Source organism: Salmo salar, chromosome ssa08 (genome assembly GCF_905237065.1).
Source record: "Salmo salar chromosome ssa08, Ssal_v3.1, whole genome shotgun sequence".
Lineage (NCBI taxonomy): Eukaryota > Metazoa > Chordata > Actinopteri > Salmoniformes > Salmonidae > Salmo > Salmo salar.
The window spans coordinates 11,275,129-11,292,379 of NC_059449.1; the positions used below are offsets into that span (position 1 = coordinate 11,275,129).

A 17,251-nucleotide genomic window follows, 5' to 3' on the forward strand; every position below is an offset into this window, starting at 1 on the left:
AACTTCAATATTTTGCAAGAACCTTGTAGGTTACACAGAGATCCTGAAGAAAAATACACCAGTCTCAAATTCAAATTCAAATATATAAAACAAAGCGAAACTTTTCAAATGTGAGATAACCACCATTACAACAAACCAACCCACATCCTAACACCAATTAACACATCTAACTTCACAGGATGTCTTTGGAACATAGTTTGTTGTCTGGGTTGTCCCCTTGGATACGGTTTGACAATAACAAACGCCTTAACCACCGAAAAGGTTCTTAAAAGGAGGATCAATATCCTCCGCCAAGGGAAGGAAACCATGTCAATTGCCTTGGTCTTACTGATTGTCAGATAAGCGTTTGTGGCACAGTCGAAGCGTTCACACCGTATATTACATCATTGTGCCCATTATTTACTATGATGCGCTCTTCCTGCTATTGAAATTGTGGAAGACTTATGACCTCTGTGAAGGGGTGGAGGTGTAGGGCTGTGGGGGGTGTAGATTCCCATTATAGGAACGGGGTGTGTCCTTGACTCAGTGAACAACAATGGAGAGGGTGGGTGTAAGGGTGGAGGGGTATAAATTCACAGCCCTCACAAAGCCTTTGCATTCAGAAGCCAGTAGTTGCCATGTATGTGCTTGTTTGGTGTGTTATACAAGAAAATGTTGACTTGCTTTTATGTTATTTCAGTTAGTTGTAGCTCCATAAAGTACTGAGTGACATCTGGTAGACTGAGGAACACAAACTCAAACCTGTCAATTCAAAACTAGAACTATTGGCCGCCTATCCAAAACAAACTATGGTTTGTTACCCGTGTCCACAGCAGAAATGCCAAGAAAATAATCAAAAGCTGAATGAGATATAATACAAAGTAAATATGATTGTGTTTGAGAAATATTGTTTTATATCAAAAACACTTAAAGATAGAGGTTTCAGTTATGTTCACGTCATAATCCGATAATTTGTGTAAATACCACAGTCAAAATGGTACAAATTCATTTGATACTGGATATTTATAGTGCTTTTAGAAGCCCTTAAGAGGAAGAGATTAAAACTGGACAAGAGAACCCTCCCAAATGGAACCCTTTTCCCTACATAGTTCCCTACGTTTGACCAGAAGCCCTTTGAGACCTGGTCAAAGATAGTGCATTATATAGGGAATATGGTGCAATTTGGAATGTAGCCCAGGTTTGTGAATGTAGCTGAAGTCTGGCACGAAAGACTGTTCTTTTGGCACCGTCTGTCCAATGGACTGGCGGTGAGGAAAACACAATCCATGAAAAACTATGTGGTATGTGCTTGAAATGGAAAACCATGTATTTCAATTTTTCTAAATGAAATTCTGACTTAATAAGGATTTTAAAACGTTCCTCTGTGCCATTGTTAATAAACATCACACAGGTTTCCAGACGGAGGCCTGGTGCAGGTAGTCTACTAACTAATGAAAAGGATCAGCAATATAAGCCTTGCTAATACAAAGATGGCATGTGGGTCTACTGCTCTCTACTTAACCTATCTTCATCAGGACTTTACAATGTGAGCACCAGCCCATCATACCACTTTATACATCTGGCCTAATTTCCTGTAGACACTTGTGGCGGTTTAATAACACACAAGGGGTCTACTTCACTTTGCTGAAGGCAAGGAGACCCTCCTCACACCACTACCCTGACTATGGTGGGTGTCTTCAGGTGAGTGGAGGGGGAAACACTCTCAGTGATGCCTGCCTTTGATGCTGGCTGGTTGGTTGACTGACTGACTGGCAGGCTCACTGACTGGCTGACTGATTGGCTGGCTGAATGGCTGGCTGGCTGGCTGGCTGGCTGGCTGGCTGGCTGGCTGGTTGACTGACTGACTGACTGACTGACTGACTGACTGACTAACTGACTTGCTGGAAATGAACCCGGTCCATTGTAACAGTCCATGTAACAGAACAGAAACACTGCCAGGACGGCAATTCATCCCATCGCCTGTAACTGGATGGCTGGGTTCCTAGTCTACTTCACTTTACTGAGTAAAGTTGGCTGTAAAACTCAAGCCAAGGAGTCCCTCCTCACACCACTACCCCGACTATGGTGGGTGTCTTCAGGTGAGTGGAGGGGGAAACACTCTCAGTGATGCCTGCCTTTGATGCTGGCTGGTTGGTTGACTGACTGACTGGCAGGCTCACTGACTGGCTGACTGATTGGCTGGCTGAATGGCTGGTTGGCTGGCTGACTGGCTGGCTGGCTGGCTGGTTGAATGACTGTGACTGACTGGCTGGCTGGTTGACTGACTGGCTGGCTGGTTGACTGGCTGGCTGGTTGGCTGGCTGGCTGGCTGGCTGGTTGACTGGCTGGCTGGCTGGCTGGCTGGCTGGCTGGCTGGCTGGCTGGCTGGCTGGCTGACTGACTGGCTGACTGACTGGCTGGCTGGCTGGTTGACTGGCTGGCTGGCTGGCTGGCTGGTTGACTGACTGACCTGCTGGAAATGAACTCGGCCCATTGTTGTGCTTGATAATTAACATCTCCGTGTAACAGAACAGAAACACGGGGCGGCTGCCAGGACGGAAATGAATCCCAACGCCTACAACTGGATGGCTGGGTTCCTGGTACCACACAACAGAGATCAACTGATAAGAAAAAACACTGGTAACAAAACAAGGAGTGGAGGAGAGAGAAGTAGACATACATGACAGACAGTATGTGGACTGGGGAGAACGTATGCACGTACATGTGTTTGATTTGAGGGGAACAAATGGAAAGCGCATTCAATCACTCATATTGAAGAGATAACATAATTCACAATGTGTGGATAGGCCTACATGTTTGGCTTTAATGTGAACGAGTGGTGCAGTATGAAATGTGTTGCTACGCAAGGAATGCAGAAAACAAATTCCAAATGCCATGTAACAAATGGTTTTACTCTGGTATTCCTACTCTAAGTGCTTTGATGTCCACAAACATTTAGGTCTATGTCAGTGGAGGCTGCTGAGGGGAGGACGGCTCATAATAATGGGTGGAACAGAGTAAATGGAATGACATTAAACTCATGGAAACCATGTTTGATGTATTTGCTACCGTTCCACCCATTCCGCTCCAGCCATTACCACGAGCCTGTCCTCCTCAATTAAGGTGCCACCAACCTCCTGTGGTCTACGTCAACCACCTACGCCTCCATTCAGTCCACGGACCAGGCCTACGTGCTACATTTCCACAACAGGGAAGACAGAATGAGGAAATACCGGAAAGAGTGAAAAAAAATAGATGAATTCTAGAAAGGACTCTGGAATGACGTCATCCAACGAAGAGTCACACATGACACAATGACACAATGAGTGACATTGGGGTTATTTTCAGGAGAATGCACAGGGACCGGTGGTAATAGCAAAACAACAGCAACAACTCCTCTTTGTTGTCCAGCAGTTCTTACTTCAATACTAGGGGATTTATAGTAGGTACAATAGCATGGGCCTCACAGCCTATTTGGAATTACACATTTTATCACCAGGGTTATTCTTTGTGTTTGGACTTTGGGGATCGGATCATACAATGCTGTAGCATTCTAGAGGTACTAGTCACTGCCAACCATTGACAAAATATGTCTTGGCTTTGTGCTTGGAATGCCAACTGTGCTACCCTGGGCTCTGGGTGGCATTGGATCAGGACAAGAACAATGGAGCATTATGACTAACACACACAGAACTAACATCAAGAACATGATAGTCTGTGATATCTGGGCTCCCGAGTGGCGCAGCGGTCTGAGGCACTGCATCTCAGTGCAAGAGGGGTCACTGCAGTCCCCTGGTTCAAATCCGGACTGCATCACATCTGGCTGTGATTGGGAGTCCAATAGAGTGGCACACAATTGGCTCTGTGTTGAAAATGCCTAACCACTTGTATAATCTATTTGCATACACTTCAAACAGACATACATACCCCACTAGACACGCCACTATGGGTTTCTTCACATTACCCAAACCAAAAACAGACAACGCGTTGCTAAGTTATGTATACAGCCATGTCATCGTGGAATGCTCTGCCACCAGAGGTTACTCAAACAAAAAGCAAGTAAAACATTTTTGGGGATAAAATCATCTCGTATCACTGCGCCTCTCCTCTTTCCAAATATCTAATTATAACTGTGTTTTATATAGGAATACGAATGTATATATGAATAGTGTATAAATAGTATTTTTGTTGTCTCTTGGAGTAAAAATGTGTTTATTTGGAATTGAATATAATATCTTATGTTGTTCTAGTCTATTATTGTTCTGACCATTATCATGTATTTGTACATTTTAGGAGGACCCCAGGAAGAGTAGCTGCTGCATGTGCAATAGCTAATAGGGATCCTAATGAACTAAACTAAACAAAAATCTATTGGTTTCGATATTAATACACACATTAACACACAGTGTTCCTCTCTCACTGTAACTCATTCTGTTAGATACACGTGCCGAGGTGACAGCATTCTTACCAGGATCCAGGGCGAGCTCTGTCTTGACTCGGTAGTCAGCCAACCCAAGCAGATCATTAATATTGAGGCTAATGACACAAGCTAACAATGGAAAGACGTGAAAAATGCATACTATCGAGAAAAAGAATTGCCAACAACTGCGGGAAGGCTACTTAATCCACTTCTCCAGTATGATTACCTGTGAGCAATCACTTGCTTATCACTCTCAGTACCTGGCCCAGTTGCTGCTACCTTCTAGGGTTGGGATGCGTGTAGTGGAAGTGTAGAGTGGAAGTCTACCTACGCCCTAAACAACTTCCATAACAATACTATGTTTCTACGGGTTGGGGCAGATAAGTCAGGGTTGCGGTCAATTCCATTTCAGTGCCTGTCAATTCAGAAAGTAAACCAAATCCAATTCTAAATCCAAATGTTCATCTTTGAATTGCATAAAAGAGAATTGGACGTATGCTTCCGTATGCTTCAGTATGCTTCCTGAATTGACTGGAATTGAAATGGAATTTACCCCGACCCTGACAGGAGTAATACTCCACTGAGGAGGTTGAGTCTATGAGGACTGTGCCTCCCAGACACTGGGAGAAGAGCCAGAATGGCATCATAACTAGGGCCAAAGATACAGAGGCTGCCAGAGAGGAGCAGCGCATGCCACGGGTGAATGGGGGGGTAGCTAGCAGAATCTGTCTGCCTCAGAATTACCCCCTGCATTCTTAAATTCTGACTCTGAGAAGTAGCTAAACAAGGCATCACATGATATCAGGTATGACAAAGGGTAATTGCAGTAAGGTTTTTCCCGGTATGATCAGCATATTCCACGTGAAGTTTTTTTTTTTTTTTAAAGGGAATTGAATTTCCACAGGGCTTGAATTTCCAATGAAGAACATCTGAATGCTTTCACAAGCATATTTTATATAACAGGAGAGCAAATTCAATTCCATTTTGGTCATGTGGCGGTTACAATGGGTATAAATTCACTTTGCTTGTTGGCTCATTAGCTCAATGCACACTAAGGGAATTATAGTCTCCTGTTAGTCACTGGCACACCAAACCATCGTCCCACCTGAGTCATTTTGAACTCCCCCACATGGCTCCGAAAGGCCTATTTCCTTTCCAAATCTTGAATATTCCGATGTAGCAGCTCTTTTAACCTTCCCCTACCCAGACTCTGCATAATCGCATTGGGCTATCGTGCAGCAACTGGGAGTTGCGTCTCACACAAAGCATTAGCAACACTACACTTGAAAGGTACAATAATGGCAGCAGGCAGGCTGAACTTTGACCTCCCATGTCTCCTGTGCATTGTGATATGGATACCATGAAGGTGCCATGTAATTATGAACATCTGCCTGATGACCTAGTGGGGTTCTCTCTCTCTCTCTTTCTCTCCCTTTCCCTCTCTCTCCCCCTTTCTCTCTCTCTGCTCTCTCTCTCTCTTTGAGAGTAGAAGGGCTTGAGGCTTGGGAATAAGATGAATGTTGTTTTTCTTCCTGGAAGTTTGCAAGGGGGAGGGTGAATTTAAATTACCGTGAGGCTCTGCTGTCAAAACTTTCCAGAAACTTTGACTAAAACACAAACTCGCCCGTAATCAACCTCTTCGTAATTTTCAATTTCTTAAAAAGTCTGTTCAAACAATGTCTATCTAACCCTTATTTGACCTGTCACATTAAGATTTGACAATGTTGTTAACGTGTGGATCCAGGGCAAGAGTCTAGAAGATTATGCATGCATTCACTATTCTTCTTTCATACAACTATACATGACTGAGCTCTACTATTTGGCTATGCCCTGTCAGCAACATCACAGTTCTATGATCCAAGCTCTCTTTGTAATTTCGGAATAGGACAACCCTGAACTGTCTTCCTATTTTCTTTGTTTACTGATGTGTAACCAGAAGGGTGTCCCACTACTGCTGAAACATGCATATTTTGGATGAGATAGCCCCTGGCCACAATAGAACTGGCCTTCTCTACTTGGCGGGGTGTGACTGTGACTTCAAGGGTATCCCTCAGCTCCAGGGTATCTCTCAGCCCTTAGCTTACACACACATGACACACTATCACACACACACTCTTGACACAGTCACACACTCCTGATGCACACATTTACATTTTAGTCAGTTAGCAGATGCTCTTATCCAGAGTGACTTACAGTTAGTGGATTCCTCTTAAGATAACTGGGTGAGACAACCACATATCACAGTCAAAGTACATTTATCCTCAATAAAGAAGTTATCAGAAAAGTCAGTGCTAGTAGAAAATGTTTTTTTTGGGGGGGGTTAAAGGCGTCCACATAATTGATTCAGTTTGCTTCTAGCAGAACTCGGCTAGGGACGAAGTGAACGTCTGTGCTCGCATACGCCCTTAAAATACCTTTGCTTGGACAACGATGAGAAAGCGGCAAAATTACGGTTTGTCCCTTCTTGAGATACCGTAGCAAAAGTATACTTACGCAAAATAGTAAAGATATCTGTAATTCATCTTGACGTTTTTGCGGTGCAATTTTACATCTAAATAACATGTTTGGTGCAGTATTTCTCAAGTGGAAAAATGTACATGAAATCTAGTCGTCTGTCTTCGAATGACAACAAACACTTCATTGAAGAATCCCTACTGTTGACTAATCACCGACGAAGAATAAAATGCCATTTGCATGAACAGCTGAAAAAAAACCTGTTTCAACTGGGAAGCATACGATGAGCTATAGACACATACACATTCCTGATACAGTCATTCACACTCCTGACACACAGTCACACACACTCCCGACACAAACACTCCTGACTCAATAATATAATAATTACATAATAATAATAATAATAATATATGCCGTTTAGCAGACAGTTTTATCCTAACCGACTTACAGTGATGCGTGCATACACAAACATTCCTGATACACACACACACACTCCTGATACACACACACACACACACACACACACACACACACACACACACACACACACACACACACACACACACACACTTGATACACACATTCCTGATACACGCGCACACACTCCTGATACACACAGACACACATCTTTCTCCCTCTAAAACAGGTTCCCTCCCTGTTCACCAGACAGGTGGATAACATCTCCCTCCCGCGCTCTGTGTCTCTGACAGGAGGAGTTCCCAGGGCTGCTTAATACATGCTGATCATGCCTTAGGTTTGCCCTTGAGTGATTACAGAAGCCCCTGTGCGGTGTTTCTGAAGAAGAGGTTGTGTGAAGTGGATCCACTCTGGTACTTCTGCTCTGTGTCACAACATGACAGAGAGACCTTTTATGTACCCTTCTCACACTACTGAGCTGTACTGGTAAAGAATCCACTATAGCTGCTAGATAGGATAATGTTTAATGAAAAATCAGCACTGTCCGGTTCGGCAAAATAGTGTGAAAAGGGTATCAGTGACTTCCCAGAGGAATGAAAAGCTGCTGAACGGTTTTCTCATCACACACCATAAAGACGCATTATGCTAATGCAGAGTTATCGCCTAAATGATTTTACCTATTCGTGTTTCTACTTCTGTGCTAAAAAACATATGGGGTTCTATTCAATCAGAACCGCTTTAGCTGACATCTGCATAGAGGTTGTTTTGGCGATGTTGGAGGTGAAACTTCATTAGGGAGAGTTAGACATTTACTGGGGGGTAACAGCATCCCTGTTACAGCATGCAGGGATACGGGCCAGATGGTTGAGCTCATTCTCCCTGCTTGTTACTATGATGGCGCCAGAGGGGATGGCTACCGTCTTATTGGTTCTTAATCAACCATGCTATTTTGTTTCTTCGCGTTGTTCGTAACTTGTTTTCTACATAATGTTGCTGCTACCATCTCTTATGACTGAAAAGAGCTTCTGGACATCAGAACTGGGATTACTCACCTCAGATTAGATGAAGAGTTTTTCTTCAATGAGTCGGATGGGAGGGATATAGTACAGACACCCGACCAGGCCCAGATCCCCGTCATTCGCTGGAAAAGGAAACTGAGATTTCGCAGAAAATGATCAGGGTGCCTGGAGAGGATCAGGCGACGAGTGGCTAATCTGCCTTTGCCTTCCATCCTGCTAGCTAACGTTCAATCGCTGGAAAATAAATGGGACGAACTGAAAGCACGAATATCCTACCAACGGGACACCACATCAGTCACTGGCTTTATCAATAAGTGCATCGAGGACGTGAACCCCACAGCGAACGTGGTGTACTCCTCAATGCCATTGGAAGAATCCAGGAACATATTCCAGTCTGTGCTAGCAAAACAGTCCTGCAGCTTAGCATCTTCTTCATCTGACCACTTTTGTATTGATCTAGTCACTGCTGCTTCCTGCTTTAATTTTTGCTTGTAAGCAGGAATCAGGAGGATAGAATTATGGTCAGTTTTGCCAAATGGGGGGTGAGGGAGACCTTTGTATGCGTCTCTGTGTGTGGAGTAAAGGTGGTCCAGAGTTTTTTTCCTCTGGTTGCACATTTAACATGCTGATAGAAATTTGGGGAAACGGATTTAAGTTTCCCTGCATTAAAGACCCCGGCTACTAGGAGCGCCGCATCTGGGTGAGCGTTTTCTTGTTTGCTTATGCTGGAATACAGTTCATTCAATGCTGTCTTAGTGCCAGCCTCTGACAGTGGTGGTATGTAAACAGCTACGCAAAATACAGATTAAAACTTTCTAGGTAGATAGTGTGGTCTACAGCTTATCATTAGATACTCTACCTCAGGCGAGCAATAGCTCGAGACTTCCTTAGATATCGTGCACCAGCTGTTATTTACAAAAATACATAGTCCGCCGCCCCTTGTCTTACCAGACGCCGCTGTTCTATCCTGCTGGTGCAGCGTATATATGTTGATAGTGTCGTCGTTCAGCCACAACTCCGTGAAGCATAAGATATTGCAGTTTTGAATGTCCCGTTGGTAGTTTAATCTTCCGCGTAGGTCATCTATTTTATTGTCCAAAGATTGCATGTTTGCTAGCAGAATGGAAGGAAGTGGGGGTACTGTTCGCTCATTAGCTAGCTTTTTTTCATTATTTTTAAAAGCTGTTATGGTTGTTTAGGCTTTGAGTTGTTGCGGTAGTTTGTTCCACTCAACAGCTCAGGTATATAGAAATGTGTTCTCATCAGATAGACTCTTATATTTAAAACATTGAATATTAGAGTCTCTGGCTCTGGTATTATGCTGGTGGACATCTCTAACAAATGAAAATTAGTTGGATAGGTACCTAGTGGCTGAGTCCGTGATAATTCTGTGGATTCTGGTTGGGACTGTTGATGAACCATGATGTGGAGGCATAATAAAAGTGAAACTGGACTAGCACACTAGCCAGAGTCTTTAGGGTATCTATAAATAGGTTTCCATCCAATTGGCGACAGATTTCCATGTGAATATTCTAAAATCTGTATAAAAACAATATGTACATTTTCCCATCAGAGTTGTGTTTCCATCAATGACGACAAACATTGATGGTGACTGTTGGACTGTTGGAGAAACACAGAGCATATATTTGATGAAGAAAGAGTTGTGTTTCCATCAATGACGACAGACATTGATGGTGACTGAGCGACTGTTGGAGAAACACAGGGCATATATTTGATGAAGAAATGATGAAGATATATTTGATGAAGAAAGAGAAGAACAAGCACCTACGATTCCTCACATGGCAGCTTCTTGTCATTGTTGCTAGCTCTCTGACCATCCAGATTGACTACACACAGTCATCTGACCCAGACTTCTGACCCGCATCTCAATATCAGAAGTAAAAGTTGAATTTTGTGGTCACTTGAAAACAATAATGCAATTATTCATTGTGGCGTTGTAGGTTAGTCTATGTAGGATAATTGTATATTGTCCCTAAACAAGATCAATAGGGGAGCTTTATGAGCTGCGTGCCTCATGTCTCACTGTTCTTTCATGGGCATTGATACACCTTTCCTCTCCGCTGCCTATCAGCTATTCCTATTTGTTCTTGTGGATTCATATTGAAAAAATTATGCCGCTTTGAATGGTTTTATGTGTGGTATGATTGCTACTTAGCCTATTGCACATCTGTACAAACGATCCACCTATCACTATGAATGGTGGATAGAGAGTAGGATAGACAGTCCGACTGGTAGACTATAGTGGTATAGTAAAAGTTAGCTTGTGGAAAGGCATAATGCATAAGGGAAGTACCAAAACACCTTGATATAGTGGAGGCGCATGCAAGCAGATGAGGAAATGTGGCTAGGATAGACGAAATTATATAGAAAAACCTGCAAAAGAGCCAATGTAAACCAGGGAAAAAAAACGCACAACGCTATTTTTTTTATATATTTTTTAAAAACACAACCCTCCCCTATTTTGGAAGTTTGAACTGTCCCTTAGAGCTGTCAAATCCACAAGCAGCTCGTGGCATTATACCTAAAGCAGACATATCCATTGGCTGCACAGTCACATTAACATAAATCCCATAGAGCCTTGCTTCCAAATTCAAACACTGGAATGTAATCTACACCTCGATGGAAATCATATAAATCCTCATTTCGTTTAATGATTTTTCATTTTGAGCGTAAATTATTTCTATATAGCCTACACTTTCTCATTCTGAACTTCTAACGCCAGTGGGGCGGGTGTGGCTTCGTGACAGAGCCCCAAGAGGCTGCTCACCTATTGGACAGCTCCAAACCAGTTCCACCTCCAACACTACCTAAACATCAGCTATAATGCAGGTGACAGCTATCGCTAGTTAACGCATGATCTGATTTAATCTAGGCCTAAATTTAGGAGATACCCTGCTGCCCTGGTGAGCTTCCCCCTTGTCTTAAAGTGGAAGTCACTTTGGGTTTAATAACCTGTACAACTCTTCACTAAACACCCTTCCTCTAAATAGCAGATACGCAGCTGAATTTCCCCAACTCTTGTTTGGTTCCCCTGCATATGATATGTGGTCTTAAGAACAACTTATATGAATTTGTTATTTTCCAAGATTGAAATCAGTCTCTTGAATACAAATATCTGGCTAGCTATAATTACATTTCCCCTTCAACTGGTGCTGCTGTGTCAACAACCTTGGGCTTTTCTGTTCCTATTGTCATACAATGGATGTTTTTCCACTCGCTACCTCTGCAAACCCACTCAAACGTGAGGCCTCCAATTAAATGTTGATATCGCCAATCTGTCTAGTCTACGACCTATGGACATTCTTTAGAGGTACAGTGAACTATGTTTAGTTATTTGGAGCACATAGACACATTTCAAACAATGCTGTTGTAGCCATTATATTCATATACCATCATTTCAAAACATTATGACTAGAGCAGATATTGTTTTGGGGAACTCAATTATAATACATCGAAAATTATTCTATGGGCCAATGTCCATCATTCTAAATGTGGCAACTACTCTGAATGCTTCAGGTAAGTGGTAGGTTGTGTTTGTGGTCATATGGCGCCATCTGTCAGTAAAATGTTAACATTACATATGTTTTTTTTAATTTAACTAGGCAAGTCAGTTAAGAACAAATTCTTATTAACAATGACGGCCTACCCAGACGACGCTGGGCCAGTTGTGCGCCGCCCTATGGGACTCCCAATCAGGGCCAGATGTGATACAGCCTGGATTTGAACCAGGGAATACTGTAGTGACGCCTCTTACACTAAGATGCAGGGCCTTAGACGTTGTGCCACTCGGGAGCCCTTTTTAACCAATCCTCTTCCGTTTCTCTACTAATAACCAGTTATACAGAATTATCTTTCAGATTTTTTTTATAAAAAAGAAAGCAACATCTACAGTGAACAAACAAAAACGTAATTATTCAACGATTTCACATTGCCATTCATTATACAGGTACTGAGAACTACTGTAGAGTTACATGAAGCATGAGGAGTCCTGCCTTGCTAGTTACTAAGTCCATCTCAGCGATGACCATTTAAACCAAGGATTACTAGCAGTCAAATCCTTGCATCCTCCTCGATTCCTCACCTCTCTCAAAGTGCATTGAAGTAGATGATGCGTGGTCTCTCCTCTATTGAGCTTTGAGAGGAAATTTAGGAAAAAAAGAAGCAATGATTTCACTGCTAGCAACATTTAGACAGTCTTTTTTCTGTGGCAGCATTAATGCAAAGGCATACAATTGAACCGTTCCCAAATGTCCACTTTTATTAAAAGTCATAAAAGATTACACAGCAAATACAAATGGTGGAACAGTTCAGTAGCTCTTGGTGGTCTCGTATGATTCGGGGAAGGGGACAGACATGTGGCCAGAGCCCATGACCAGGGGCAGGATCCCAGCGTTGGGCACCACGTTCCAGGACAGAGTCAGGGTGATGTTTTTGTTCGCCCTGGTGGAGAGATCATCACACAAAGGCCTTAAACATCATAGTGTTCCTACAGTATTTCCATTGGAAAGACTGGGGAGGAGCAGGAGAGGTGCCAAAAGCGGTCCTATACTGCCCTCTGCTGCATACAAAGGGTTTTCCATAACTATTCAACACAATGGTTAGAGCGTTGGACTAGAAACAGTTAACCCACTGTTCCTAGGCCGTCATTAAAAATAAGAATTTGTTCTTAACTGACTTGCCTAGTTAAATAAAGGTAAAAAAAAAAAAAAGGTTAAAATAAAATGTAGGACTAAAGGGAAACAAATATTTGTTTCTCAATGTAAAATCAGTTTAAATTGTATTTGTCAGATAGTTTACAGCAGGTTTAAAAGGTATAGCAAAATGATTATGTTGACGTGCCTTCTATACCTGCTGTAAACTGTATGTGACAAACTATTTGATGAAATAAAATGGCATCAAGACCGATTCCACACCAATGCTATATCAAAAACCTGATTTGTTATGGTTAGGTACTGGCACCCGAATAAAAGTGAGGGTGAACAAAGGATGCTTACCGAAGACCGTTTCCGTCATCGAAGAAGAAGTACTTGGACTTCATGTCTCTGAGGTTGAGCTTGGTGCTCTCTCCCCTTAGCACGATCTTATCCCACAGAACCACCTGGTTCAGGGCCTGGAAGAAAGCACAACACGTCACAGTTAAATATCACTAGCTGGCAGCCATTTTACCATGCATATCACCTTCCTAGGTGGCCTGATCCCAGATCCGTATCAAATCTAATTTTATTTGTCACATGAGCAGAATACAACAGGTGTAGACTTTTCTGTGGAATGCTTACTTACGAGCCCTTTCCCAACAATGCAGCGTTAAAAAGCAAGAAACATTTACTAAAAATAAATACGGAAATAGTAACACAATAAAATAACAGCGAGACTATATACAAGGAGTACCGGTACGGAGTCAATGTGCAGGGATACGAGATAGTTGAGGTAATATGTAGGTTGGGGTAAAAGTGACTAGGCAATCAGGATAGATAATAAATAGAGTAGCAGCAGTGTGTGTGAACGTGTGGCGTCAATATGCATGTGTGTGTTTTGTGTGTGAGCATATGTATTGTGTGTGTGTATTGGAGTGTCAGTAGTATGTGTGTGTGGGTAGAGTTCAGTAAGTGTGCATAGAGCTGGTGCAAGAGTCAGTGCAAAAAATAAAAACAATCTATATTTAAAAAAAGAGTGTCAATGCAAATAGTCCAGCAGTCTTATGGCCTGCTTGCCGTGCGGTAGCAGAGAGAACAGTCTATGACTAGGGTGGCTGGAGTCGGTGACAATTTTTAGGGCATTTTTTCCCCCACTGACACCTCCTGGTATACAGGTCCATGATGGCAGAGAGTTTGGCCCCAGTGATGTATTGGGCCGTACGCACTACCCTCTGTAGCGCCTTACGGTGGGTTGTCAAGCAATTGCATACCAAGCGGTGATGCAGCCAGTCGAGATGCTCTCAATGGTGCAGCTGTAGAACGTTTTGAGGATCTGAGGAACCATGCCCAATCTTTTCAGCCTCCTGAGGGTGCTCTCTTCACGACTGTGTATCAAATTCCTATAGTCATAGTTTACATAGGACTACACAGCACAAACAGACCTGAGACCAACCCAGGCTACTTCTTAGGATACACTATTTATAAAATGTTACCCTTCAAACCATATTGCCTTCTTGGCTTCCACCAATTAAATGTGTGTGACGTGTAGAAGAACCAATGTGTTAACAGTGTGTGGCAACCAGCCTACCCATGCCAAGAGGAGGAACGTGTGATAATGATTATTGATACATCATAAAGGAAAGAGGTCAGTTCTTACATTGCTCCTGGTGGTGTAGAAGTATGACTATTCTGCTGCAATTCTATATATAGGGTAATCTACCTATAGAAGGTCATCCCTTCAGATTGGCTTCATCAAGTATAATTTGTGTGATCTGTTGTTGTGGCAACTACCAAAGCAAGCCAAGAGGAACGTATGATAATGATAATTGATAGATCAACAGGAAAGAGAACAGGTCTGGGTTGTATTCATCACGCCGATTTTGAAAAACATTTTGCAACAGAAACCGTTTAGTCGAAACGGAAAACAGAGTTCGAAGAGTGCCTTGGGTCCTCCTTTCTATTAGATCATTTCAGGTAGGTACCACCCCGTTTGGTTCTTAAATGTTAAACAGTTTCCATTGTAAGACACTTACGTTGCTCTTGGTGGCGTACTCGGCAGACAAGTAGAGGAAGAGCTGCTTGACGTTCCAGTCAAATATGGGCTTTATGTCAGCAGAGAGGTCAAAGGTGATGAACCCCAGGTCACTTCTCTCCCTGGGTCCTGTGAAGTCATCTACGTTTTTCCTGTCAAATGGTAAAGGTCGAGTTAGTTGTGTGCAGTGCATTGCATCCTAGAATTAGGCCAAGACATTTCTTTCACCACGTGGAACAATAAGCTGTCAAAATATCAGTTTTTTGTCTTGGCTACACCATAGATAGTAATAGGCTACATTTACTTTATGGTTTCTGGCTGTACATTTAGGCAATGTTGTCTAGCTACACTTTGCACTGTATGGCTTGGTACAGCTACTAGAATGGCATGCCACAGTTCAGCGGGCCCCCGCAAGGTCTGAGCAAGGGGGGACAACAGCTAACTTCCTACAATTCTACACAAATCTCATGCTATTTTACCATGAGCCTGAGAGAAAATGTTGCTGTTTAAAAGTAATTTCCTGCAAATCTACACATAAGAATTGTAAATAAGAATTTAGCATATGAACAGATCATGAGCCATGGCACAATTCGTTTTTTGTTTCGGGAAATTAGCTGTAAAACTGCAACATGTTCTCTCGGTATCATGGCAAAATGTGTAGAATACCATGAGATTAGCTATAAAACTGCAATTTTTTGGCCACAGGGCAGAGAGAAAAAAAATGGCAGTTTTATAGCTAATCTCATGGTATTCTACACATTTTGCCATCATACTGAGAGAACATGTTGCAGTTTTATAGCTAATCTCATGGTATTCTACACATTTTGCCATGATACTGAGAGAACATGTTGCAGTTTTACAGCTAATTTCCCGAAACAAAAAACGAATTGTGCCATGGCTCATGATCTGTTCATATGCTAAATTCTTATTTACAGTTCTTATTTACAGTAAGGTCGGAAACATTTGATCTACTGGCAGCTAGGTTACAGTTTGACAAAATATTCCGCGCTGACGTGCTGTTCAACTATTGGATACAATGTTGCAAGCAGCAGCAGCTGGCATCCAGTCTGGCTGGCAGGCTACGTAGTAGCCAAAGACAAAAACAACTGTTGTTCATTGCTCAGGCAGTTTGATACACTGTTGTCTGTTAGATTGATTGGCGTCAATATTGCCATATGGATTCAATGATCACCTCGAGCTAGCATTTGTTAGCACCATAGCATGTTAGCACCATAGCTATGTAGCCAATTGAGACCAATAACTGTTTATACGAATAAAAATGTGATAGATCACAGAGTGAAATATATCTAAACCAAAGCAATGCATGTTCACTGTAGTTTAATAATAATAATAACTAGTCATCACTCACAGCATTACTCTCGATACGTGGATATCCACCGGAACCCTCCGGTCTTTGAACGCCGTCGTGATAAAACAGCCAAACGTCAAAGCTGCCATCACGCTGAGCGAGAAGGCGAAGAGGGAATTTGCCCTCGACAACACTGTATTCATTTTGAAATACAATTATATTACAGTTTCATACACAACGATGCGGAACACTTCTAGCTGCAAAAGCAGGAAGTGTAGTTTGACACAAAGAAATACGGAACAGGATGGTTCTTCCTTAATCGATGGAACATTAAAGTGAAACATTGCCCCCATGTGTTATGGAGGTGAACTACAGTTCACACTACCAGTGATGGCTAAGGAATTTTATGACAGTAGATAATGATTGGATAATATAATTTTGAAGTAAAAGTACATGAGTCAAGATAATGTTAAACCTCAAGAGAAGAAATACTCAACACATATTTTTTAACCTTTCCGAAGCATCACAACAAAATGGAGCAAACCACAGTTCAACTAAGATTAAGGCCTGGGCTAGCTTTTAGTAACCACAGGTCACAGTCACAAAGGCCCTGGCTATAGCTGTACTGTATTCCCTGCCCTAGGGCTGCTGGCAGAGTCTAAATGGCCCTAGGCCGTAATCCACAAAGCGTCTTAGAGTAGGAGTGCTGATAGTGCTGCTCTAGGTTCAGTGTTGCATTTTAGATCATAATGAATAAGAATACATGGATAGGAGGGGCCTAAGCCTAGATCTGCACTCCTACTCTGAGACACTGTATGACTATGGGCCCCAGTTGTCCCACAGGCAGGCAGGCAGCGCTATAATACAGCTGCTCTCTCCAACTTATCCGATCTGGTCTCGACCCAGCTGCTGAGGGGAATTTCTGTGTCATTCTGGGCTGGCATATGACCCAGTACCAGAGTC

At 42.5% G+C, this 17,251-nt stretch overlaps 1 protein-coding gene across 1 annotated transcript; it reads right to left on the reverse strand.

Moving 5' to 3' along the window:
* Nucleotides 1–12,161: 12,161 nt before the first annotated feature.
* spcs3 (signal peptidase complex subunit 3 homolog (S. cerevisiae)) lies at nt 12,162–16,572 on the reverse strand. Its single transcript, NM_001140682.2, is given in 4 exon segments — nt 12,162–12,753; nt 13,308–13,423; nt 14,981–15,131; nt 16,349–16,572. Coding segments are annotated over 4 exon segments (543 nt in total). The 5' UTR covers nt 16,492–16,572; the 3' UTR covers nt 12,162–12,620.
* Between the last annotated feature and the right edge of the window lie 679 nt (nt 16,573–17,251).